Source organism: Cydia amplana, chromosome 2 (assembly GCF_948474715.1).
Source record: "Cydia amplana chromosome 2, ilCydAmpl1.1, whole genome shotgun sequence".
Classification (NCBI taxonomy): Eukaryota; Metazoa; Arthropoda; class Insecta; order Lepidoptera; family Tortricidae; genus Cydia; species Cydia amplana.
The window spans coordinates 5,037,911-5,062,787 of NC_086070.1; the positions used below are offsets into that span (position 1 = coordinate 5,037,911).

At 42.8% G+C, this 24,877-nt stretch overlaps 1 protein-coding gene across 1 annotated transcript; it reads right to left on the reverse strand.

The window, feature by feature from the left end:
• Positions 1-3,754: 3,754 nt before the first annotated feature.
• Positions 3,755-24,604, reverse strand: LOC134657009 (vacuolar protein sorting-associated protein 16 homolog). Its single transcript, XM_063512580.1, has 17 exons — positions 24,388-24,604; positions 23,638-23,827; positions 22,786-22,932; positions 22,337-22,463; positions 21,483-21,616; positions 19,332-19,507; positions 17,634-17,880; positions 16,743-16,886; positions 15,826-15,938; positions 14,117-14,255; positions 12,692-12,826; positions 9,744-9,905; positions 8,150-8,263; positions 7,419-7,524; positions 6,339-6,516; positions 5,416-5,616; positions 3,755-3,947 (listed from the first exon to the last, which is right to left on the reverse strand). Exons 1-17 carry the CDS (start codon positions 24,435-24,437, stop codon positions 3,803-3,805), a joined length of 2,508 nt encoding a protein of 835 aa, XP_063368650.1. The 5' UTR covers positions 24,438-24,604; the 3' UTR covers positions 3,755-3,802.
• Between the last annotated feature and the right edge of the window lie 273 nt (positions 24,605-24,877).

Here is a 24,877-nt window from a genome sequence, read left to right on the forward strand (position 1 = left end):
GCTCTAAAGATGGATTTGGATATTATTATTCATGTTATAACTTTACAAAAGACCAGCATGTATCTAGTTGCAGAAGGAGCTACGAAAACATAGTACCTACTAAAAATACAGTATAGTACCAACGCGCACACTGTTAAGTGTTAACTGACAGTTCTTAAATCTTATTACAAAAGGTATAAGGTCCACCAATGGACAGTAAAGTTAAGAGTGTTGCGGTTTGTACACAGTAACATTAGTATCTCGGGCCGTCAAAGAATTCTACTCCACGGGGCAAATAGGAATCGGCCATTGTATTCGTGGAAGGTTTAGGTCATCTAAGATGAAGGTGTTCGAACCCTGTTGCATTGAATGCTTATCTCAGAAAGCCAAAGTACCTAAATATGGTGTGCTTGCCATTTTAATAATGATCTTCTTCCGGATCGGTTATTATTGCTTAATATTAATATGAAACTTGTTTATGTGAAATTGACTGGACAACATTAGGTACGGAATAATCGATGTTATATAGTCAAGTGTAAAAATATGGGTGCATATAGCTTACTCAAAAATATGTCCCATAGTTCTTAATTCGCTGACATACGAGCTATGGGACATCTTTATGAGTATGATGTGTGCACCCATATTTTAACACTTGACTGATGTACTCCACGTACAGAAAACAGTGTTGTTACTTCCTGTTGCTTATATCTACGTTCACGAATTATTGATGTTTCTAAGTGTATAGTATACTATAATATATGTTCTTACGTTACCTACTAAAAGTAATATGAGTGACACGAATTCATACATTTTATTTTATGTCACAACATAATTAAATATGTCAAATGAGTCCCGAAATCATTAACTAATTTAAAATTGACATGTTTTATACCTTTTATAATTTATTATTTTCGCTTGATTATTATTAGAATATGGTCATGAAATGGGGTGTTTATGAAGCTATAACTACCTACATGTATCTTGCACCTACAGTTATAATTTTAAAAAGACCTAGTGACCAATATTGTAGACACTGGACATAAATTAGAGAACTGTGAAATTGTAGGTAAACTTTGTAGCTTCATGCGTTTGAAATAAAGGTGACTTGTGTATTTGCTCATGGTATTGTCAAGGAAGTGTAATGTTGTTAGCCATTATTTCATTTAAGACTGATCACTGGAAATTTGTAGAATATAAACTTAATTTATTTCATGTTATTTTAGGATGTTGTCGTCAAACCCAGCTCTTTCTGAGAGTACTTTATATACTCTTGCAGTGAATGTCTTTATCACAAGATTAGTTTATAGCCTATTCATTAAAGTTGCTCACAAAGACGAGTACCTATGTTAGTTGCTTGTTCAACACTTGAAATCATAGTTATACACCGTGTTTTTTTTGATTTCCGTTAATTTCAAGGGTGCATTCCTGAGCTTAAATCAAGTAACTTTCTCAAAGACACCGATATTCTAATTAACTCCATTTCGGAGATAATCAATAATTTATTTTTTTGCTATAAGGCCTCTACAAGCGTGTACACTTGCCTTAGGGCCAGTTTACATATTGATTAGTGTTTAGAATGAGTTCATACATTTGCTACTAAACTTAAGTACAATCTCGGTCGATCGATGTTCGAAATGACATTGATATGTCACAGATTTCAATTGTTTGGTTGAGTTAAATGTAATGCCCGTGTTACAACAACGCTATATGCTACATTTAATTCGTTTTTAAACATTTTTTCATAACGAAAAAAAAAAAAATATTTTTTTAATTAACTATGCCATTTAGTTCTCTTAAACGTACTTAACCATACCCCGAAGTTAACGGAATTCAATAAAAACACGGTGTATAAAGTTATATTTTAAAGCGTGCTAAAGATATTTAAATATTTAGTTTTTAATGTTGCATCTAGTCTTTAAAGGACTTAATGATAGCAAGTTGAAAGAGATCTGTCATTACCTAAGGTTTTTCGTCAATTAAAATGAAAATGACCAATTTTTAAATTGTTGCATAGGAACGGTAAGACATTTGATGGGTATTTGAATAATGGAAGAAAAGCTTGTATTATTAACCAAAAATAGAGATTTATTAAACAATTACTGGATTTCTTTGTGTTATATTTCAAGCTAATTGTAATTAAAGTTCTACCTAAAATATACCTGTCTAAATATAAAAAGTCATAATTATCCATAAACGGTTGTGAGTGTAACAAGCGTAGCTTAGAGGATAATAGTTGGAAATATCAATTAGGGCGCTATCTTACAAATAATCCAAATAACAAGCTTGTACACAATTAATGCTGTTACTATGTATAGTTATTAAATAACACTATCCTATCACCATGATAAACCTACATATAGACATTTTGGATTTTTCTAAACATGACAAATAATAATTGTTACTAATTACTCAACTGTTTTATATGAAAAATATCACTAGTATTTATTTAGAACGTGTATGTTGCCATTGTGTATAAATTGAATATTATAATTGTGTTATGGTTTACGTTGGGTTGCAAGTGTTTCATAATTTATGTGTTAACAATGGAAATTTATGATAGTTATATATTTCGTCCTATTTTAGCATTCGGTTTTAATATTTATATTGCAGCTTAAATATAGAAAACTGTCATGCCAGCTCCATTGATGTTATATGTTTACAAGTAATAATACAGTAGACCTGTATCCGAACCGGCACTAAATATTCAAATACAGAGTAGGCATGTGAGCAAAATCAAAGTATCTATAGGTACTTTAGTTCAGTTTAGAATACTTAAAAAATAGATTTTTTGAAATCACTTAATTGGTAAATTGGTATAAAATCAAAGACTAGTTTTTATAGCCGCAAACGCACGTCTCGCGGTATTTGACCAGGCCAATTCGAACTTACAATTCGGTACATTTTGACGTCAAAAAGATGTCTTTGGTTATCATTCGTCCGTGCGCGACGGTGCGTCTCGCTTGCGTCAATACGTGTACGAATAAGTGCGAGCGAAATGCACGTGCGAAGGATGACAAAATGGCATAGTATTGATATCAAAATGTACTTATTGGCCTCCTGATCACATAGACCGGTTTGCAGCGGCCTCTTTCATACAGGTTCGAATTACATAATTATATTAACAAGTAAAATCATAATAGAAACAAGTAAATCTACAATAAACACTATCTCTTGGGATGATGTTAAAATTTGCCCTTAAATCTAAAAAAAAAACCGTGCGTTTGAAGTTTTAAAGCTAGATAAAGAAGTCTTCATACTATTTGAATATTTGCTGTACGGTTTTCAATCATTAATAGAACTTGTGAGTCAATGTCGTTAATTCATGAGTGTATCGGTGTTCCGGACATCATAATAAAAACCAATCAGCCATAATATTGTATTTTATTTACATATTTACCTTTTCGTATAAAATATTATAAATATTGAGAAGTTTTAACTTAAAATTATAGTTACATATAATACATTTTGGTTTACATATCTCAAACTTCGATAACTAGATATTTTGACTATTGACTGATTACATTCAACAACATAATATGTAGCTAGTATTCAATGGTAATTTTTATAGCGACTCAGTCGGTTTCATTTGCTAGCCTTGAACCGTGGCGTTGGCGTGAGCGTGAGGTTTTTAGTTTTGTCGATGAACAGTTTGGACAATGGTTACCCTTTAATCGCGGGATTTGACGCATTCACTGCCAGCGGGCCGCTAGGCGGGTTCTCTGTGCGTAGGCGCTTTTCGCTACATACGGGTTTTCCCATATTATAGGCTATACTAACCCATAGAGATCGTTTACAATTCCTATAACATTATAAAATTCTTAGGCTATTTCCTAGTGGCCAGCTGATCTAGTAGCGAGGCAATTTTCTCGTGTTTGGTCGATTCGCTCACCGGGCACTTGTTCTGCACGTAGAACAGGGCGCTCTGGTCTTTCTGCTCGAAGGCCACTAGTGCCGCTTCCTCGTAAAAACTGGAAAATAAAAACAAACGTAATATAACATCAGAATCGCTACATGCAATAAATTCCGTAAATAAGGTTAACGTACTAGTGCTCGTCACGGCCCTAGTACATTACTATCAATAGAGGTGACAGCAGGTCATCTATTGGGCATTAGCATGTCAAGCACAGGGATGTTTACCTTAAGTAACCCTTACCAACCGAACCGATAGCGCGGCAGCAGCAGCAGAGCCTGCCTGTTCTTGCGGTGCTTGAGACACGCGTCCACGAACGGTTCGTAGCTGACTTGTGGCTTCCTACAATACAGTAGATATACAACATGTTCATTGCTCACCCAGCCTTGACGTAGTACTTGACTGATGTCGTCCCGACAGCGCGGCAGGTACTTGAGCGCCTCGTCGTTCTTGCGGTGCTTGAGGCACGCGTCCACGAACGGTTCGTAGCCGATCGGCGGCTTCCTCCAATACAGTATAGATATACAACATTTTTATTCCTCACCCGGCCTTGACGTAGTACTTGACTTTGATGTCGTCCCGACAGCGCGGCAGGTACTTGAGCGCCTCGTCGTTCTTGCGGTGCTTGAGGCACGCGTCCACGAACGGTTCGTAGCCGATCGGCGGCTTCCTCCAATACAGTATAGATATACATTTTTATTCCTCACCCAGCCTTGACGTAGTACTTGACTTTGATGTCGTCCCGACAGCGCGGCAGGTACTTGAGCGCCTCGTCGTTCTTGCGGTGCTTGAGGCACGCGTCCACGAACGGTTCGTAGCCGATCGGCGGCTTCCTCCAATACAGTATAGATATACATTTTTATTCCTCACCCAGCCTTGACGTAGTACTTGACTTTGATGTCGTCCCGACAGCGCGGCAGGTACTTGAGCGCCTCGTCGTTCTTGCGGTGCTTGAGGTACGCGTCCACGAACGGTTCCTAGCCGACCGGTGGCTTCCTACAATACAGTAGATATACAACATGTTCATTGCTCACCCAGCCCTGACGTAGTACTTGACTTTGATGTCGTCCCGACAGCGCGGCAGGTACTTGAGCGCCTCGTCGTTCTTGCGGTGCTTGAGGCACGCGTCCACGAACGGTTCGTAGCTGACCGGCGGCTTCTTACAATACAGTAGATATACAACATGTTCATTGCTCACCCAGCCTTGACGTAGTACTTGACTTTGATGTCGTCCCGACAGCGCGGCAGGTACTTGAGCGCCTCGTCGTTCTTGCGGTGCTTGAGGCACGCGTCCACGAACGGTTCGTAGCCGATCGGCGGCTTCCTACAATACAGTAGATATACAACATGTTCATTGCTCACCCAGCCTTGACGTAGTACTTGACTTTGATGTCGTCCCGACAGCGCGGCAGGTACTTGAGCGCCTCGTCGTTCTTGCGGTGCTTGAGGCACGCGTCCACGAACGGTTCGTAGCCGACCGGCGGCTTCCTACAATACAGTAGATATACAACATGTTCATTGCTCACCCAGCCTTGACGTAGTACTTGACTTTGATGTCGTCCCGACAGCGCGGCAGGTACTTGAGCGCCTCGTCGTTTTTGCGGTGCTTGAGGCACGCGTCCACGAACGGTTCGTAGCCGACCGGCGACTTCTTGGACTTGGAGAAGCGGTCGAGCTCGTCCCAATCGTCCTTCTCCGCTAGAGTTAGGATGCGCAGCCACCAGTACCTGGTAAATAGAAATATTTATTGAATGTTGTCGAGTTCTGACTGATTGTATTGGTAGAAAAACCGCGTTTTGCCCCTTGCCATTTTGCTTTTGCAAAGTTTTTAGTTATATTTGTAGCTTTTGCTCCGTATATTGTTGTCCGTCTTTCGGGAAGCTTGTATTTTTTAGCAACAAGATACTTATGTCGTTGCGACGTGCCTTGCGGATTGCTCCAACCGCCCGTACGGTGCTGTATGTGCCGCATCCACATTCCATGGCCATGTCTCCTAAAGCTCCTGTCTTTTAATTTATTTGTTTTAATTTTACTGTTTGTTACTAACAACTATGAAGTCTGTTCTTCGAAATAAAGATATATTATTTTATTTATTTAAAGTGGTGGAGTTTGAAGCAGATTATACGCTAGGGTGTTCTTCGATCGCGCCACTACATGCATTTCAACTTTTGTGGTGCATGTACCTCGCTAGCTGAAGGGGACCATCGAGTGTACAGTCAGCAGCAGAAGTTGCTAAGCGGGCCAAGTGTTCAAAATGATCATGATGCGACTTTGTTGTTAAGGGAATAAAAGCGTGTCAAGGTAATCTTGAACACCTCGCCCGCTTAGCAACTTCTGCTGCTGACTGTACAACATTCATGCCAAACTTAAGACCATATTTAATCCTTCGAATTCTAACTAAATGCGCACTTATCTTCTGTCCGGTATCTTGTATTCTGAGCGCACTTACCTTCTGTCCGGCATCTTGTATTCTGAGCGCAGTTTGTCCGCGAGTTTGATCTCGCCTAGCTCGAGCAGTTTCTTGGCGGTGTCGTGTAGCGACAGCCCTACGAAGCTCTCGCCGTAGGTCTCCTGCAGACTGGACTGTTGCTTGCATAGCTTGCGGGCGTCCTCACAGATGGCCACGCCTATGAAAACATGAAAGAACTGTAAAGAAAAATGTCTGAAGAAACCGCAATCGGAAACTAGTGCCTAGGCCAATTCTCGGGATAAGTTGCCAAAGCAGACCCCAGGCTCCCAGGAGCCGTGACAAAAGCCGGGACAACGCGAGGAAGATGATGTCAAACTTCTTTCGGGATTATAGCATGGAATCTTGACCGCAATGAAGGTATTATGTATTTTTTAGAGATGAAATAAATTTTGCTACCGTGCTACTATTTGCTTTTCACACCTGTCTTGAGAAAATGCATATTGGATGTAATAAAACCCTATTTTTCTCTCATAGTCTCCTAAGACCCCTGCGTATAAACTAATCAACTGCTTCTGGAGTCTTAGGCCCACTTGCACAATTTCACTAACCCGGGGTTAACCGCTTAAACCTGGAGTTACCATGGTTACCAGTACAATTTGACACTTGGTTAACGGTTTAATCGCTTAACCCCGGGTTTGTGGGATGGTGCAAGTGGGCCTTAGGAGAATAGGGCAGAGGCATTTTTAGGGTTCCGTACCCAAAGGGTAAAAACGGGACCCTATTACTAAGACTCCGCTGTCCGTCCGTCCGTCCGTCTGTCACCAGGCTGTATCTCAAGAACCGTGATAGCTAGACAGTTGGAATTTTCACATATGATGTATTTCTGTTGCCGCTATAACAACAAATACTAAAAACAGGATAAAATAAAGATTTAAGTGGGGCTCCCATACAACAAACGTGATTTTTGACCGAAGTTAAGCAACGTCGGGCGGGGTCAGTGACCGTTTTTTTGCTTGTTTTGCTCTATTTTTTGTTGATGGTGCGGAACCCTCCGTGCGCGAGTCCGACTCGCACTTGGCCGGTTTTCAGATATGGGGAAAGACTAAAGCGTTCGTGCACCTAAGTCGTTCTTGGCCTTCCTGTAGCACTCCCTGGCCGATATCAGCGCGGCCTCAGCTTGCCCGGGCTGTGTGGGGCCGCACGCGTCGCGCACGTGTGCGGCGGCCTGGGAATTAATATAACAAGTTATTGTATTGCAGACCGTGCGGTATACATTATATTGTGACAAAACAATAGTACATTATTGTCGAGGCTCGAAAGTAGCTTGATGATTCATTTTAAACGGGCGACATTGGGTTGGGAGTCCGTTTAATTGAACCCGAAGCCAGCAAGTAGCCTTCCAGCCGAGTCATATATAGTGCTTTTCTCAAAAATGGTGCAATAAATAGAAATATTATACAGAAGTAACGTTATAAATATTATAATTTTCACAGAAAAAAGTAAAACCATTAAAAAAAATTGCTTTGCCGCCTTTAAAAAAATAGAAGTGTATTTTTCTGCTGAAAATACGCCAACCAATTTGAGACACCTAAATAGTCGCGGTACCAACATTATAATAATAAGTACTGATCATCTGTTTGGCTGTTTAATGGACCTATGCCTTCATTTGATACGGCCATTTCAACTTTTAAAAAGTTTGGAACTCGACAAATAATGGAATTTATGCAACATTGCAGTCCCGAAATCGTTCCCTGTCCCGTGCCCCACATATGGGTCACAGCAAGCCTCTATTAAAAGGCTGTAAGGTTGACAGTTAACAGTTGGGACAGTGAACGTGTTAAACCAGTCACCTGCGCGGGGAAGTCGTCCTCCTGCACCAGCACCTTGCGCAGCGCCTCGCGGTTGTGCGTGCCGCAGTACTTGATGTACAGCGCGTGCGCTAGCGGGAAGCTGCGGATCGTCAGCTGAAAAATAAAACGTACAGCCGCCATCAAATATATCGGACCGCCCAAGGTGCTCACAAATATCTGAACACACCTCTATTGTCAAGGCGTGCATGTTCAGATATGGCAATTGTACATCATTAATACAGGTGACCTAATAAATAAGTTACCTATCAAAAAAAAAAACGGTATATTTTTCTTACACTTTGAAAAAATGTATTTTAAAATTAAATGTACTGACCTCAAACTCGTGCTTGCCCATCTTCTCCTTCAAGTGCAGCAGTACTATGTAGACGAGGTCGGTGTCGCCGCTCGCCGTGGCCTTGAGCAGCGCCGTCGGGCCCTCGCCCAGCTGCAGCAGCAACGGCACCTGCAGCTAGCTGTGGCTCTCGTACTCGAGAATCTGGAGAAAGCTACTGACCTCAAACTCGTGCTTGCCCATCTTCTCCTTCAAGTGCAGTAGTACTATGTAGACGAGGTCGGTGTCGCCGCTCGCCGTGGCCTTGAGCAGCGCCGTCGGGCCCTCGCCCAGCTGCAGCAGCAACGGCACCTGCAGCTAGCTGTGGCTCTCGTACTCGAGAATCTGGAGAAAGCTACTGACCTCAAACTCGTGCTTGCCCATCTTCTCCTTCAAGTGCAGTAGCACTATGTAGACGAGGTCGGTGTCGCCGCTCGCCGTGGCCTTGAGCAGCGCCGTCGGGCCCTCGCCCAGCTGCAGCAGCAACGGCACCTGCAGCTAGCTGTGGCTCTCGTACTCGAGAATCTGGAGAAAGCTACTGACCTCAAACTCGTGCTTGCCCATCTTCTCCTTCAAGTGCAGCAGTACTATGTAGACGAGGTCGGTGTCGCCGCTCGCCGTGGCCTTGAGCAGCGCCGTCGGGCCCTCGCCCAGCTGCAGCAGCAACGGCACCTGCAGCTAGCTGTGGCTCTCGTACTCGAGAATCTGGAGAAAGCTACTGACCTCAAACTCGTGCTTGCCCATCTTCTCCTTCAAGTGCAGTAGCACTATGTAGACGAGGTCGGTGTCGCCGCTCGCCGTGGCCTTGAGCAGCGCCGTCGGGCCCTCGCCCAGCTGCAGCAGCAACGGCACCTGCAGCTAGCTGTGGCTCTCGTACTCGAGAATCTGGAGAAAGCTACTGACCTCAAACTCGTGCTTGCCCATCTTCTCCTTCAAGTGCAGTAGCACTATGTAGACGAGGTCGGTGTCGCCGCTCGCCGTGGCCTTGAGCAGCGCCGTCGGGCCCTCGCCCAGCTGCAGCAGCAACGGCACCTGCAGCTAGCTGTGGCTCTCGTACTCGAGAATCTGGAGAAAGCTACTGACCTCAAACTCGTGCTTGCCCATCTTCTCCTTCAAGTGCAGCAGTACTATGTAGACGAGGTCGGTGTCGCCGCTCGCCGTGGCCTTGAGCAGCGCCGTCGGGCCCTCGCCCAGCTGCAGCAGCAACGGCACCTGCAGCTAGCTGTGGCTCTCGTACTCGAGAATCTGGAGAAAGCTACTGACCTCAAACTCGTGCTTGCCCATCTTCTCCTTCAAGTGCAGTAGCACTATGTAGACGAGGTCGGTGTCGCCGCTCGCCGTGGCCTTGAGCAGCGCCGTCGGGCCCTCGCCCAGCTGCAGCAGCAACGGCACCTGCAGCTTGCTGTGGCTCTCGTACTCGAGAATCTGGTAACGAGATAGCATCAATTCAACGAGTTCGAAAATCTGTGTGCTACTCTGCAGCGGCGCCACCATAATGAATATCAATGAATAGGGATGTTGACACATGTTGAATTTTATAACAAAATCTAGTAAAATAGATAGCAAACGAGCAATTTATCACAATAATGTGGATATTAAAATAAAATATTGAAAAATTACAAAAATACAGGACCTGAAAGTTTCAAAATTTAAGTTTTTTTTAACTTCCAAAAACGATAAAAGTAAGGGTACCATTTGATTCCTCTATCTACTGACTATGAATGACTACTTCTCCCGATGGCGACTATGCCCTAACGCAAATAAAACCGAGGTATGCTGCTTCCACCTGAACAATAAGCTAGCGAACACCGAGCTGAACGTGGAGTTTATGGGAAAGGCACTGAAACACAACCCAAACCCCAAATACCTTGGTGTCACTCTAGACCGGAGTTTAACCTACAAGAGCCACCTGAACAAAACTGCCGGGAAACTGAGGACCCGTAATAATATAGTCCACAAGCTGACCGGAACAACTTGGGGAGCCAATGCTGCGTGCCTCCGAACAACTGCTCTCGCACTGGTCTACTCTTCGGCAGAGTATTGCTCGCCTGTGTGGATTAACAGTACCCACGTTTCAGCTGTCGACACGCAGCTAAACCACACCATGCGCCTCATCACAGGCTGTATACGCCCTACACCTACCTACTGGCTACCTGCCCTCAGCAACATCGCCCCACCCCACCTACGCCGGGAACAGTGCCTCCACCGCGAGCTCGATAAAGTACGGAGAGACCCAACTCTACCCATTCACGGCGATGTGCTCGCCAAGACTGATCGTAGGCTTAAGTCCCGTAATCCACCATTAGCTAGGTTAAACGCCATGGATCCCCTGTGGAAGGTAGAGAATGCCTGGCTTAGCGAGTGGCAATCCAATAAGGCGCCAACCGACTTCTTCGAACTAAGCCCCCGTACAAGACCTCCAGGTTTCACTACCCAACGACGTGTCTGGTGCCTGCTGAACCGCTTCAGAACTGACGTGGGCAACTCCGCATACCACAGGAACAAATGGGGATGGTGTGAGTCGGCGGCATGCGGATGTGGAAAACCGGAACAAACAATCCGTCACATGGTGCTAGAATGCCCCAACACCAAATTCGGTGGCAACATTGAAGAGCTCAAGACCTTGACTGGGAAAGCCGTGGATTATTTTAAGAACTCTAGCTTTAAACTTTAAATTTATAACGCAGTGACATGTATAGATATGCCATACGATAAATAAATTTGATTCCTTACATTTCACCAAAAAAAATATTGTACAGCAACTATATACATAAACGCAATATTTCACCGACAAAAACGCAATATTTCACCGACAAAAACGCAATTTTCTTGTTTTGTCCATACTACAACGTGGGCGATGACGTCACGGCCTCTGGCCATTTTGTATAGGGCGTTTCGCGAGTGAAGTGCGACTGTCGGACTTTGACTACAATTTCTGACGTTTGTGTTACTTTAATGCAATGGGTCCCATATAGACATTTGATCCTAAAAACAAACCCGATCGATTGATACCATAAAAAAAATTAGTCATGTAGCCTATTATATGGTGAAATGATGTACCTGAAACGTACATCATGTACCTATAATGTTTATGGCTGTACCTGTGACAGGGAACGAAATAATGGGCATTGAAAGTAGCGCCGCTGTGGAGCATACTCTGCAACGGTGTCACATAGTACTCATAGATAGAAATGATACTAGTTATTTTTTTTCTTTTGTAAATTGATGTACTAATGCTGTTTATTACGTATCATCATTAATTAGTTAGTACATAATGTACGTTTCAGATACATCATTTCATCATATAATTAATTTATATTCATTATGGTGGCGCCGCTGCAGAGTAGCACACGAAAATCTGCGGGCGCAGCATGGTTCCATTTTTATCGCCTGTGACTACCCTTCACTTTCGCACTTACATACTCGTTAGAACGTGACAGGCATGGTGACAAGCGATAAAAATGCGACCGTGCTACAGGATTAATTCATGGGTTGCCAAAATGAGCGCAGGGCGAACTTTTGTTCGCGCACACTTATATTGCAAATGAAACCTCCACGTAGTCTGCAGGATGACAATTATGTACATGGAGATTGTTGTGAACGCAACCTTTATATTTGTATAAAATCTCAATACCTATATTCCTAATGCAGTAGCTAAACGTGGCCGTCGGGCTCGGCTAGTATTCGGAAGCTTTTTCTTAAGCACCAATAGGGGCGCTCCACATACTTTGTATCGCGGCCAATTAGAGGCACCTAAATTTAAACCACCTTTTGTACTGATCAAATATTGCAAATCACTCTCTCATCAGCCTTCATACAATAACTACACCACTTCTACATTTAACCACAGACAATCCAACCTCTAGACATAGCATACTCGCGCTACCCCCTCTGCCACACATACGGTAGCGTTACTCCATCTTTGAGTCAATCCCGTGCCGTGATTGGTCCGTGTCTTTGAACGGACCAATCACGGCACGGGATTCGCTCACCTCGTCCCCCCGCACCCCCGTATTTTTGGCAGCATCGGTTTCATGAAAGAATTGGCCTAAGCTCAGTCTAGAGGTTGGATTGTCAGTGCATTTAACTGTTTTGCCAAGAACCCCTTGTAACCAGTATCTTTGGAAGATTACATCAGTTTACTTTAAATCGAAGCTTTTTATTTGAGTCGTCGAGATCCTGACCTGCACGGCGGCTACAGAGATGTTTACCTTGATGGCGAGTGCCTTCCGCCCCTTGTCGGAGGCCTTCTTGGCGATGGTGGTGTAAGAGATGCCGGCCACGTTACGCAACTTCTCGCCAATCTCGCGCGCAGCGCTCTCGTTATCCAGGTGAGGTTGCGTCACCTGATGGCAACATTTAAATTAATATTTAACCATATCACAACGAATTCAATTGTTTAATAAACATTATATTTTATAGTTCCATTTGGCAGGTGGGCCAAAATGTTAACAGAATGGTGGCCGCTTTTAACCGAAAAGAGTGCCTGGCGTCCGTTGGCTCGTTGGGTGGACGATATTCTGAAGATTGCGGGTCACTTCTGGATGAGATTGGCTCAGGACCGGTATAAGTGGCGTACTCGAAGAGAGGCCTCCTCAATTATTGTTTGAAACGTTGTGTGAGCAGTCACTAGCTCGCTATATTTAACGCCTGGCGGTTCTAGTACCTGCAGCGTTTAGTTGGCTAGCTTAATGTGATAGTATGCAGGTCTGAACCTGCAACCAGCTAAATGCCACGACAGACAGTTAAGACGTGCCCTTTTGGACCCTTTTGCGTTGGATTAAGGTTCAAGTTACCTTATAACACGCCCAGTGTGACAGCACGCGGGTCTGGCCGTCCTTCATCTGCAGATAGTCCGCGATGTGTAACGCGAGGCAGTGCAGCCGTCGCCAGATCAGTCGGTCCAGCAGTATCCGCTCTCCTAGGTTTTGGACCCTATTGCGTTGGGTTAAGGTTCAAGTTACCTTATAACACGCCCAGTGTGACAGCACGCGGGTCTGGCCGTCCTTCATCTGCAGATAGTCCGCGATGTGTAACGCGAGGCAGTGCAGCCGTCGCCAGATCAGTCGGTCCAGCAGTATCCGCTCTCCTAGGTTTTGGACCCTATTGCGTTGGGTTAAGGTTCAAGTTACCTTATAACACGCCCAGTGTGACAGCACGCGGGTCTGGCCGTCCTTCATCTGCAGATAGTCCGCGATGTGTAACGCGAGGCAGTGCAGCCGTCGCCAGATCAGTCGGTCCAGCAGTATCCGCTCTCCTAGGTTTTGGACCCTATTGCGTTGGGTTAAGGTTCAAGTTACCTTATAACACGCCCAGTGTGACAGCACGCGGGTCTGGCCGTCCTTCATCTGCAGATAGTCCGCGATGTGTAACGCGAGGCAGTGCAGCCGTCGCCAGATCAGTCGGTCCAGCAGTATCCGCTCTCCTAGGTTTTGGACCCTATTGCGTTGGGTTAAGGTTCAAGTTACCTTATAACACGCCCAGTGTGACAGCACGCGGGTCTGGCCGTCCTTCATCTGCAGATAGTCCGCGATGTGTAACGCGAGGCAGTGCAGCCGTCGCCAGATCAGTCGGTCCAGCAGTATCCGCTCTCCTAGGTTTTGGACCCTATTGCGTTGGGTTAAGGTTCAAGTTACCTTATAACACGCCCAGTGTGACAGCACGCGGGTCTGGCCGTCCTTCATCTGCAGATAGTCCGCGATGTGTAACGCGAGGCAGTGCAGCCGTCGCCAGATCAGTCGGTCCAGCAGTATCCGCTCTCCTAGGTTTTGGACTCTGTTGCGTTGGGTTAAGGTTACATTTCCAACGGATAATCGTTTTTTTTTTCCTTTATTGGGAAAAAACAGACGTAGACAGATAATACAAAAAATAATACTGGCTTTCACATTAATAATTACAAGTTGTATCCTAATTTGTTAATAATAAAAAAAGGAAAGATAAATGGCGTTATTTATAAACGCACTACAAGTTTCACTTAGTTAATCTTTTGTCTTAATCTGTTATTTTGACTTATGTATTTGTTAGAAACGGATAATAAAACATAAAGTAACTAATGGAGGCCCGGAAACTATGAATATTCTGTCCTTAAATTATATTGCAAAGACATATGCATTAAAATCCTAAATACACTTGTATTATTTTATTTAGCGTGTATATTTTCGCTTTATCGAAACTTCTAAATGGATTGCCCCTTGAGTGATTCAAGGACTGATAAAAATAGATAACTGTATGTAAATAGTCATAACTCATAACTGAGTTAGATGTAAGTAAATAGAACATTAGGAAACACCAAGAACTGTGTTGATTTCTCGAGATCTCACGTGGCGGACGAACTTGGAGTTCTGCCAAAAATAATAGTTGGCTTACGCTAAACGTAAATAAATCACCATAAAGTGGCATTGAACACGCGCAACCAACGGCATGTACGCACTACCATGAATCTAGTATTTAAACTGGATCAGGCATGAGGGGTGGGGGGAAATGACCGAACGGGATAGTCTTATGTATCTTGTATGAGTATGAGTAGCAGCGAAAGCGCTATTATTGTTTGTCCTTGTCACAGTCTCACTTTTTTATTCCCCACCATAAATTAGTATGGATTATGGTGGGCAACAAATATATTTGACCAATCATAGTGTCGCATTGCCTATGTTTTGTCCATCACGGATGCGCGTATACCACATCTATTAGGATCCTACCATCTATGACACACTACGTAGTGATCCATCATCTGCTGGTCCCATATGGAGCCCCTTCAATAAAGTTTATACTTAAGCTTTGGATTCCTCCGAAAACGGTGCCGTCATATGACGGCCGTCATATAGCGGCCGCAAAAGACGGCCGTCTTTACGGTGGCGACATGTGGAAAGTACCACGGCGTCATAACACACCGTCATCCACCAAGGTCAAAGCGGTAAATTTGAAAAATGTAGGCGCGATGGGATAACGTCCCATAGAAAATTTGAATTTCGCGCCTTTTCCTACTGACAAGATTTGCTTGATCATCTATAATTTACTTGGAGGATGAAATATCATCAGAAGAGGAAAATAATCGTAGTACGGAATCATTTATTCAAATCTCGTGTCATTTATTCAAAATGGCGTCACCGCTATCTAATAAAACGTTCACGAAACTTATCGACAAGGTCATGACGGCCGTCATCTTACGTTACGTTGACAATCAACGTAACGTAACGCCGTCTAGGAAACCGCGCCATCTTGTTTACATAGACAACGTTCTAGTGACGTCAGTCAACGCTATACAGCGGCCGTAATATGACGGCACCGTTTTCGGAGGAATCCAAAGCTTTACAGCTTAGTTGCCTACATGTGTATAAAAGGATACTGGTAAAACGTGAGCGGGATGGCCACCTTGGGGTTGCGGATGGCGTTCAGTACGCGTAGCCACCGGCACGTGCGCACGTAGTGGTCTGTCAGTTGCTGGTCCACGATGAAGCCCTTTAACCCATAACAGTCTTTATAGTGTTTTTACTAGGACAGGATAGGAATATTCGAAGAAAGGAAACTGTTTAAGTATGGTTTGTTTGAAGGCTTCACCAGGCCCCTATTTCACTACGGTGACAGGTGCGACAATTATAAAACATCACTATTGCTGACGTCACAGACATCCATGGGCTACGGTTACCTACCGCTTACCATCGGGCGGGCCGTGTTACTGTTTGCCACCATCATTGTATTATTAAAAAAAACTTTATTATATCGGAAAAAAAAGATAATTCTCTTGGGATGTTTATGACAATTGTCACATGATTTCAAAGAATTTCGTAGATTTCTTGACAGGAAATGATTTTTTGACAGGAAATGAGTTCTGTGTCGAAATTTCGTGACAATTGTAGTGTTTCTTGTGACAATTGTAGTTAGCTTCGCAAAAACAGTACTTATTTAATGGCGATATAATGGAGTTTTTTTATTATTAAAATGTTCGTGGCAAACAAGCACACCGCCCGTCCGATGGTAAGCGGTTACCGTATCCTATAGAGGCCTGTGACGTCAGCAACAGTGATGTCGACAATTGTCGCACCTGTCACCGTGGTGAAATAGGGGCCTGGATACTTCACCATGGCAACCAGGTGCATCAAAAACTTCACCCACTTAAGGCTTCGTCACACAGGCGCGTTTTCCGGGCGCGGCGTGAGCATTTTATATGTAAAAGCGGCGCGCCCCGCTCACGCCGCGCCCCGCTCACGCCGCGCCCCGCTCACGCCGCGCCCGGAAAACGCGCCTGTGTGACGAAGCCTTTACCTTGCCAAACTGCGCGGCCCGAATGAGCATCTTCTGCACGTCGGGCTCGAACTCGAAGGCGGCGGCGTCGATGCAGTCCTGCACCGCTTTGGCCAGGTCGGGTTTCACCAGGCGGATGTATTCGTCTGCCCTGTGGCTGCGTTTCTGCGACAAAGATAAATTGTCTACTTAAAAAAACTCGCTTTTGGTATATGTAATATATACATATTATTTCTCTACCACTACTTTGTGTTTTAATTTTTATTTGTCAATGTTCAGGCTAATTAAAATCACCTATTTAGGTTGTAATTGTGATACACGTTGCTACAATAAGATACCCGATCATATTGTGAATATGTCAGAAAACAAGTTCAAAACTATAATAAAAGATACTTTAATAAAGAAAGGCTATTATAGAGTAGACGATTATTTAACAGACACACACGTATGGTCGGATACCTTATCTACAATCAAGCGTGGCATATATTAAGTTATAATTTTAATACACATGTATATTCTATGTAAATTATTCTCTACAATTTTTAACTTTTAAAAAGTGTTCTGTAAGAGTCTATTTTGAATAAAAATATTATGATTATGATTATTATGATAGACTTAATTTTGTACGTTAACATAAGGCCAGTGGTATTTAAACACGCCGCAGACCGCGCAAACGTCATAGGCGCAAATTTTATAATTGTTTCGGATATACATCAAGGATAGACCCTGAAAATTATTACGGTTAGGTTATAAAAATCCTGTAAACTAATAATGCAACGATAGTAGTATAGTAAACGTATAACGATGAGATGGATAAAGTAAAACGAATATTTTACTTCTGGATAAGACATCTATCCCGGGGTTAACCAAAACATTCGGTGACTGAATGTCTGCTTTTTGAGAAATCCTCACCTGGAACTGTTTCGATGCTTCAACCAAGTATGAGCCAGGTGCGGTGCTGTCGATCCTGAATATCTTCTCAATGACGACTGGCACTTTCTCTATAAGTTCGTGTGTGTACTGCGACACGACACGAGCGCAGTCCATCTCGGGGATGACGTGGAACGGCCCGTCGTAGGGGAACTCCGTCTTTTGCCCTTTCGAACCGAAGATACAGAGCATGTCGTCCCAATGGGCTATCACGGCTTGAGAGCCGCACCTGAACAAATAATATAAGTTGAAATTAAACGAACGTGATCGATTGAATGTTTTCCTGTTGACCCACGACCGACGGAACGGAGCCGGTAAATACATTTAGACAGTGTGAATGGTGAGTTCATGCGTTTGTTGGAATTATTTTTCTCAATTATATCCAAAACTGATCGAGCGATTTACTTGTGGTATTTTGTGAAAGATTTGCGGTACATCAGCGACAATTCTTAGGTAGGTAAGTTGCATTTCACCAGATGGCGCTAATATAATGTCGATCGAGTCTGTGCGGAAAGAGAAGAGTTGTGAAATGTGTGGAATCCAATACATTCTACGACTCTTCTTTTTCCGCATAGACTCTATTTTAAATTTTATTGTAAATAAAATAAAATATACTTTTTATATATACCTCGATGATAGCAAACAAGCAGCTCCTTGTCGGCAATTTACATATACAGCGGTTGTCACTGAGTGATTATATAATTGAAACACTAACCAGACTAGTTCCTTAGGTTGCTTGATGCAGCCAGTGTCGATCTCTGCGTACTTGCTCTTGAAGTCGGAGGCGCCGATCCACAGGAACCCGGAGTCCGTGAAGAGCGCCACGTGCCGCCCGTTCTACAAGGGCACGATGCACAGATGCGTGTATAGATACACTGTCACAATGATCTTATCGTTGACAAACTAACCAGACTAGTTCCTTAGGTTGCTTGATGCAGCCAGTGTCGATCTCCGCGTACTTGCTCTTGAAGTCGGAGGCGCCGATCCACAGGAACCCGGAGTCCGTGAAGAGCGCCACGTGCCGCCCGTTCTACAAGGGCACGATGCACAGATGCGTGTATAGATACACTGTCACAGTGATCTTATCGTTGACACACTAACCAGACTAGTTCCTTAGGTTGCTTGATGCAGCCAGTGTCGATCTCCGCGTACTTGCTCTTGAAGTCGGAGGCGCCGATCCACAGGAACCCGGAGTCGGTGAAGAGCGCCACGTGCCGCCCGTTCTACAAGGGCACTATGCACAGATGCGTGTGTAGATACACTGTCACAATGATCTTATCGTTGACAAACTAACCAGACTAGTTCCTTAGGTTGCTTGATGCAGCCAGTGTCGATCTCCGCGTACTTGCTCTTGAAGTCGGAGGCGCCGATCCACAGGAACCCGGAGTCGGTGAAGAGCGCCACGTGCCGCCCGTTCTACGAGGGCACGATGCACGAATGCGTGTATAGATACACTGTCACAGTGATCTTATCATTGACACACTAACCAAACTAGTTCCTTAGGTTGCTTGATGCAGCCAGTGTCGATCTCCGCATACTTGCTCTTGCAGTCGGAGGCGCCGATCCACAGGAACCCGGAGTCCGTGAAGAGCGCCACGTGCCGCCCATTCTGCGAGGGCACGATGCACGAATGCGTGTATAGATACACTGTCACAGTGATCTTATCATTGACACACTAACCAGACTAGTTCCTTAGGTTGCTTGATGCAGCCAGTGTCGATCTCTGCGTACTTGCTCTTGAAGTCGGAGGCGCCGATCCACAGGAACCCGGAGTCCGTGAAGAGCGCCACGTGCCGCCCGTTCTGCGAGGGCACGATGCACAGGACCTGCGTGTACGGGTTCCGGATTTCCGGACGCTGGAAATTTATAAGTAGACTTAGGAATATAAAAACCGGCCAAGTGAGAGTCGGACTCGCGCTCCAAGGGTTCCGTACATGACACAATTTTTGACAATGTATTTTTTCATGTGAAACGTGAGTGAAATGTCTATAAAAAACCCGTAGGGGTAGCATCAAACACTAAGTAATTAAGTCCGACTCACGCTTGACTGCACATTTCTAATAGGTTTTCCTGTCATTCGATAGGTAAAGAACTATTTTGTGTATTTTTTTCAAAATTTTAGACCCAGTAGTTTCGGAGATAAGGGGAGGGGGGGGGGGAATGGTCATATTTTGCCTGTTTTCTTGAATAACCGCTAAACTATTTATCCTAATATTATAAAAAAAATACATTTGAGATTCTTACAATGAGCTCTTTCATTTGATATGTAACACGATATAGTTAGAAAAACTTTTTTTTAATTTTTGCATTTACCCCCCAAAAATGGCCTCCATATTTAAAATTAATTTATTTACGTTACACGTCCATCTTTGGGTCACAAACTTACATATGTGTACCAAATTTAAACTTAATTGGTCCAGTAGTTTCGGAAAAAATAGGCTGTGACAGACGGACGGACGGACGGACGGACAGACAGACAGACAGACAGACGAGTGATCCTATTAGGGTTCCGTTTTTTCCTTTTGAGGTACGGAACCCTAAAAATGGAAATGTATAAGTTGAATTAGAAATAAAAAAAGGAAATATATAAGTTAGTCAACTTACTATAAAAAAAGTGAGGTGTTATACTTAAGTTCCTTTACAATCCATATTGTATAACTCCATAACATCATCTTTTTAACAGTATTTTTTTCTAGAGCTATGAAATGGCATTGCGGCTTGAATAGTAAAGATCTGGTCCGTGGAAGGGTTAAAGGTTTCAAATGTATAATTTAGAGTTTAGAACTTCTACAATTCTAGGCACATACTTGTTGTAAAGAAGGCGGCAGCCCTCGGTTAAGATAAATTCTAATCTGATATAAAGTGTAACAACAGTATTATTTGCGAAATACTCGTGCTAAGACGCTGTTGCATGCAACAATGATACTTAGAATTAGAAAATTTTCATTAATTAGTTTCCAGGTCTCCTTGTGCCGGAACGCGTCATGTCGAACAGTAACTTACTTAGAAACTTGAATGCTGTTTAGTAATATTCACTTTGTATTGAGCTTTCAGATAACTTGCCAGTTTGCTGTTAACTTGTTTACCTCTAAGTATAAGGTAACTTTGCACCGACTTGGATAGGACAGAAATTTGATTAGATATCAATTTGACATTAATGATGACATTGCCATACAGATTTAGTTTGGTCTGATTCTGGGCTTTACAGCCACAAACACAAGTGTTGTAACCGGGATGCTGCTTAAACATCTGACACAGATGGTAAAGGCCTATTATTAATCTCTCTGTATATATAATATATAATCCACTTAGTAATGATATTCCACTTTGATTGATTGATTGATTGAGTAATAATATTATAATAGCCAAATAATAAATGTCGCTAGGTACCTTTTAGTGCCGCACTGTCTGAAAGTCTGAAACCATCGATACGAGAAGAGGAAGAATAGGCAAATGGGGTGGGAAATTTTGTTGGGGAAAGCGTATAATGAATTGAACTCTAACGAAGCCCTGCGGCTTCCGGCGTGCCTGCGCACGAGCGTGATTGACCGAGCGAGCGAAGAGTCTCCGTTTTAGATTGAGCAAAAATGATTTTGTTTGTCGGTCTGGCTGTTCTACTCTACATTTTTTTAAATAGATCAAACTTTCAAGTTGTTTATACGCCTCAATGGTTGATAACTGCTGGTATAGTAAGCTAGCACAGGCCTGGGCTCCTTATTGCGTCACATGAGGGATCCGATGAAAGCTCACTTGGCCTAGGAATATTTTAGGGAATGTAGCCCGCTGGTTGGCAACTCCTGGCTTAGAAAGGGAAGCTAGATAAAGTCATACCATGAGCACAGGCCTTGGTTCTCCCAGCTGGCACTTGTATATCTCCTTGTTGCGACATACGAGGAAGCCGATGACGGCGGACGAGCGAAGCCCCGCGCTCAGAACGCACCACGATGTGATTGGTTCACTGGCCCCTGGAACAAAAGTAATGAAACATACTTGGCTCATTATCTCTCGGTTCTGCCAGGTATACATAGAAACAAGAGAAGCCACGCACAGAACAAGTTGTGTATAGGAATAAAACTGTCTCCAGTGTCTCCACCATTTAACTTTCTAATATGTTTAAAATATTCATAGTACGGATTATTGTAATAAGTATGATTGTACGTTGACAGACAGACGGACGGACGGACGGACAATATAGTGATCCTATAAAGCAGGGGTCGGCAACCTTTTAGCAGCCAAGGGCCATATAGTACACAAACAAATCTCTGCACAAATCTCTGTTTTGACATTTTGCTGGGACATCAGTTAGCCGCGACCATGACCAGTGAAACCTGTGTCGAAACGTCGGTAAGGTATGTGAATAAATTTCGCGTTAGACCCGTCTATAAATGTGAGTTCATATAGTAGTTAACGAATTTGACGCGGGCCGTACTTTGTTAACATTGATGACAGCATCAGACATTTTCATTTGTCAATACATATTACATACAAAATAGCCAGGGAGGCTCGCGGGCCGCAAGTGACAGGCTGAAGGGCCGCAGGTTACCGACCGCTGCTATAAGGGTTCCGTTGTTTCCTTTTGTTTTGGGGTACAATAAAAACAAGTTGAACATAAAAAGAAATGTTATAGTGAAGGTATCAATATTACACTTTTTATTTTAATAAATATAACAGATTGAACCACTTACGTGGCAGATCTGGTACGGGCCTGACTTTGGGCTCGGAGATGTTGCTCAGCAAGAACATGCGGTTGGTGGTAGTCATTACAGCTAGTCCTATACCGTGAGGGTTGGGGAACAGCTGTGCTTTGCTGACCTGTTCACAAACAGTATAAACAATATATAAGGGAATATAGTAGTACAGTAGGGGAGGAAAAATACACCAGCACATATAACTGTGCATTCATTCTAGTACATTATTAGTTAAGTAAAGAGTAATAAAACCGAGTCATTTTATTTTATTAGCTATTTCTACATAAACACAGTAGTCTATTTCATTTAAGTGTGTTTAGCTAAGTTTTTTGTACATAGAAATATCTAGTTAAAACTATGAGTTGAAATTAAAGTTGTAAAGGCCAGCCACACTTACCCCACAGCCACACATAAATATATCCTTATGTATAAGTAGAACATGGTACCTTAGTGTCCCTAACTTCTTGCCCCATATTGAATGTCTTCTGGTAGGCACCAAACATGTCGTAAATAAGCACATCTCCGCTCTCCTGCACACACAGCAGCTGCTCCCCGTCCGACCAGCCCATGTGGATCAGGACTCCGCTGTTCCACTGGAAATGTCACAGGTAATACATTCTATTTATTTTATTTATTTAAGCCTTTGTTTTTCCTTAAATAGTTTACATAATAAAAGTTTTCTAATACTATTGTTGTTTATTTTACTATATTAAGGACCCCTGTCGGGTATAGGCCTCCTCCATATCTTTCCACCTTTCTCGGTCTTTAGCCTTGATTAGCCAATTTTCTCCAGCTGTGGCTATGATATCCCTGGACCATCTTGTTATGGGTTTTCCCGCCTTCCTTTTGCCATGGGGTCCTGGCCACTTTGTGACTTTGTTGGTCCATTCCATCTGTCATCTGTCAATCTTCCTATGTGGCCGGCCCATCTCCACTTCTGTTTCAGCGCAAACTCGAGTGCATCTATGATGTTTGTTTGGGATCGGATGTACTTACTGTCACAGGTAATACATACATACATACAAATGATAGTATGTTTCAAACTACAAGCTCTGGGTCAAATCCTGGTAAGGGAATTTTTCATTTGTGTAATATTGCACAGTGAAATATAGCACAACAAATCGATGCAGATGTTTAAGAGGTGACAGACAGACAGACTGAGAGTACCTTTAGTATTTCTAATATAATGTAGGGTATAAGCATCAGGGATATAAGAACACAGAGGTTAACAAGACACTTGAAAATGTGTTAACAAGATTTTTAAAAGAGAATTAAGATATAAAAAATAAATTACTTACCAAAATCTTTGATATAACATTTCCTACACAGTTGAATATTGTTATGACAGGTTTGGCAGTGGTTGCAATCCTGCCAAACTGCTTCCGGTCCCGCACCACAGCAATAGGTCCTCCGTACGGGGCTCCACTGATGATCATGTTGTCTAGGCCCTCGTCCATGGACCAGTTCATGTTATAAATTTCTAAACGCCTGTAAAATATTACCTAAAGAATTTAAATTGTAACAAAAAATAAAAAAATGGTTTCAGTCATGTAAAATACATTTGTAGTTAGTTTTTATATGTTTCACTATTCTTCTCTTTCCGAATAGACTCTAAGCTAAATTTCATTCTAAAATGGCACCTATGGGATGGTGCTAAGGATTTGGCAGTACTCCCTTTCTAATAGTATATTCCCTTTCTAATGTATACTTATAGTAAGTGTATGGTGTGGGTGCTAAACAAGAAAGATGCTCAGTTGAGACTTTTTACAATTTAATCATTTCTGACAATGTTTATGCTAATTGTTAATAACAAGGTATCAACCAAACAAGGTAAATAACCACCAGTCTGCTTATTATATTTTGGGCACCTGCTGCATTAGTATAATTTTATTAATTCAGTGTTTTTAAGTATGAAAAATTATGAAGATATAATCTAGAATGATTCCTATCATCAATCTCTTGGTAAAAACGTTGAAAATGTATGTACGCCCATATCTCCTCATTATTTGCAAGCGAGCAAAAAGGGAAAAGCTGTATTCTTATCTAACCTGTAGTAGGAATCCAACTGGAACCAGTCCGCAGTTAGCAGCGCCGACATTGTGGAATAACAATTAAATACACCTAATAATGATAATTTACTGACAACACAAAAAATATCCTTAATGAATTTACCGCAAGGGATTACCGCTCGGAAGAATACAAGTCTTCCAATTTTACATAATATCCAATTGATAATACGAAACTAGATATATTAATATGACTTTATTTAAATTAGATTCGTATTTTTCAACAAGTAATTTATTTTTCTCTATCGAAAAACATGAATAACAAAACCAAAACCATTTTGACAACGACGGACATGACACATGACTGACACTGACATTTAGAGTATTTTAAAGTGGGTTACGAAACAAACATATATTTGCCGTGTTTTCTGCATCATTGCGTCTAAATATGTGCAGTTTCATAAATCTGTCAGGAAAAATTGACGTGATTGCATTATTATTATAAATATTAGTGTAACTAATCTCTACTAAT

Excerpts from the sequence above, each read along its gene's own strand:
- LOC134657009 (XM_063512580.1), bottom strand. The coding sequence starts at position 24,437 with ATGTCGGCGCTGCTAACTGCGGACTGGTTCCAGTTGGATTCCTACTAC. Across the intron at positions 15,939-16,742 it reads GGGCCGCGCAGTTTGGCAAG|GGCTTCATCGTGGACCAGCA; the intron begins GTAAAGGCTTCG and ends TATGGGTTAAAG. Across the intron at positions 8,264-9,743 it reads TGGGCAAGCACGAGTTTGAG|CTGACGATCCGCAGCTTCCC; the intron begins GTCAGTAGCTTT and ends TTTATTTTTCAG.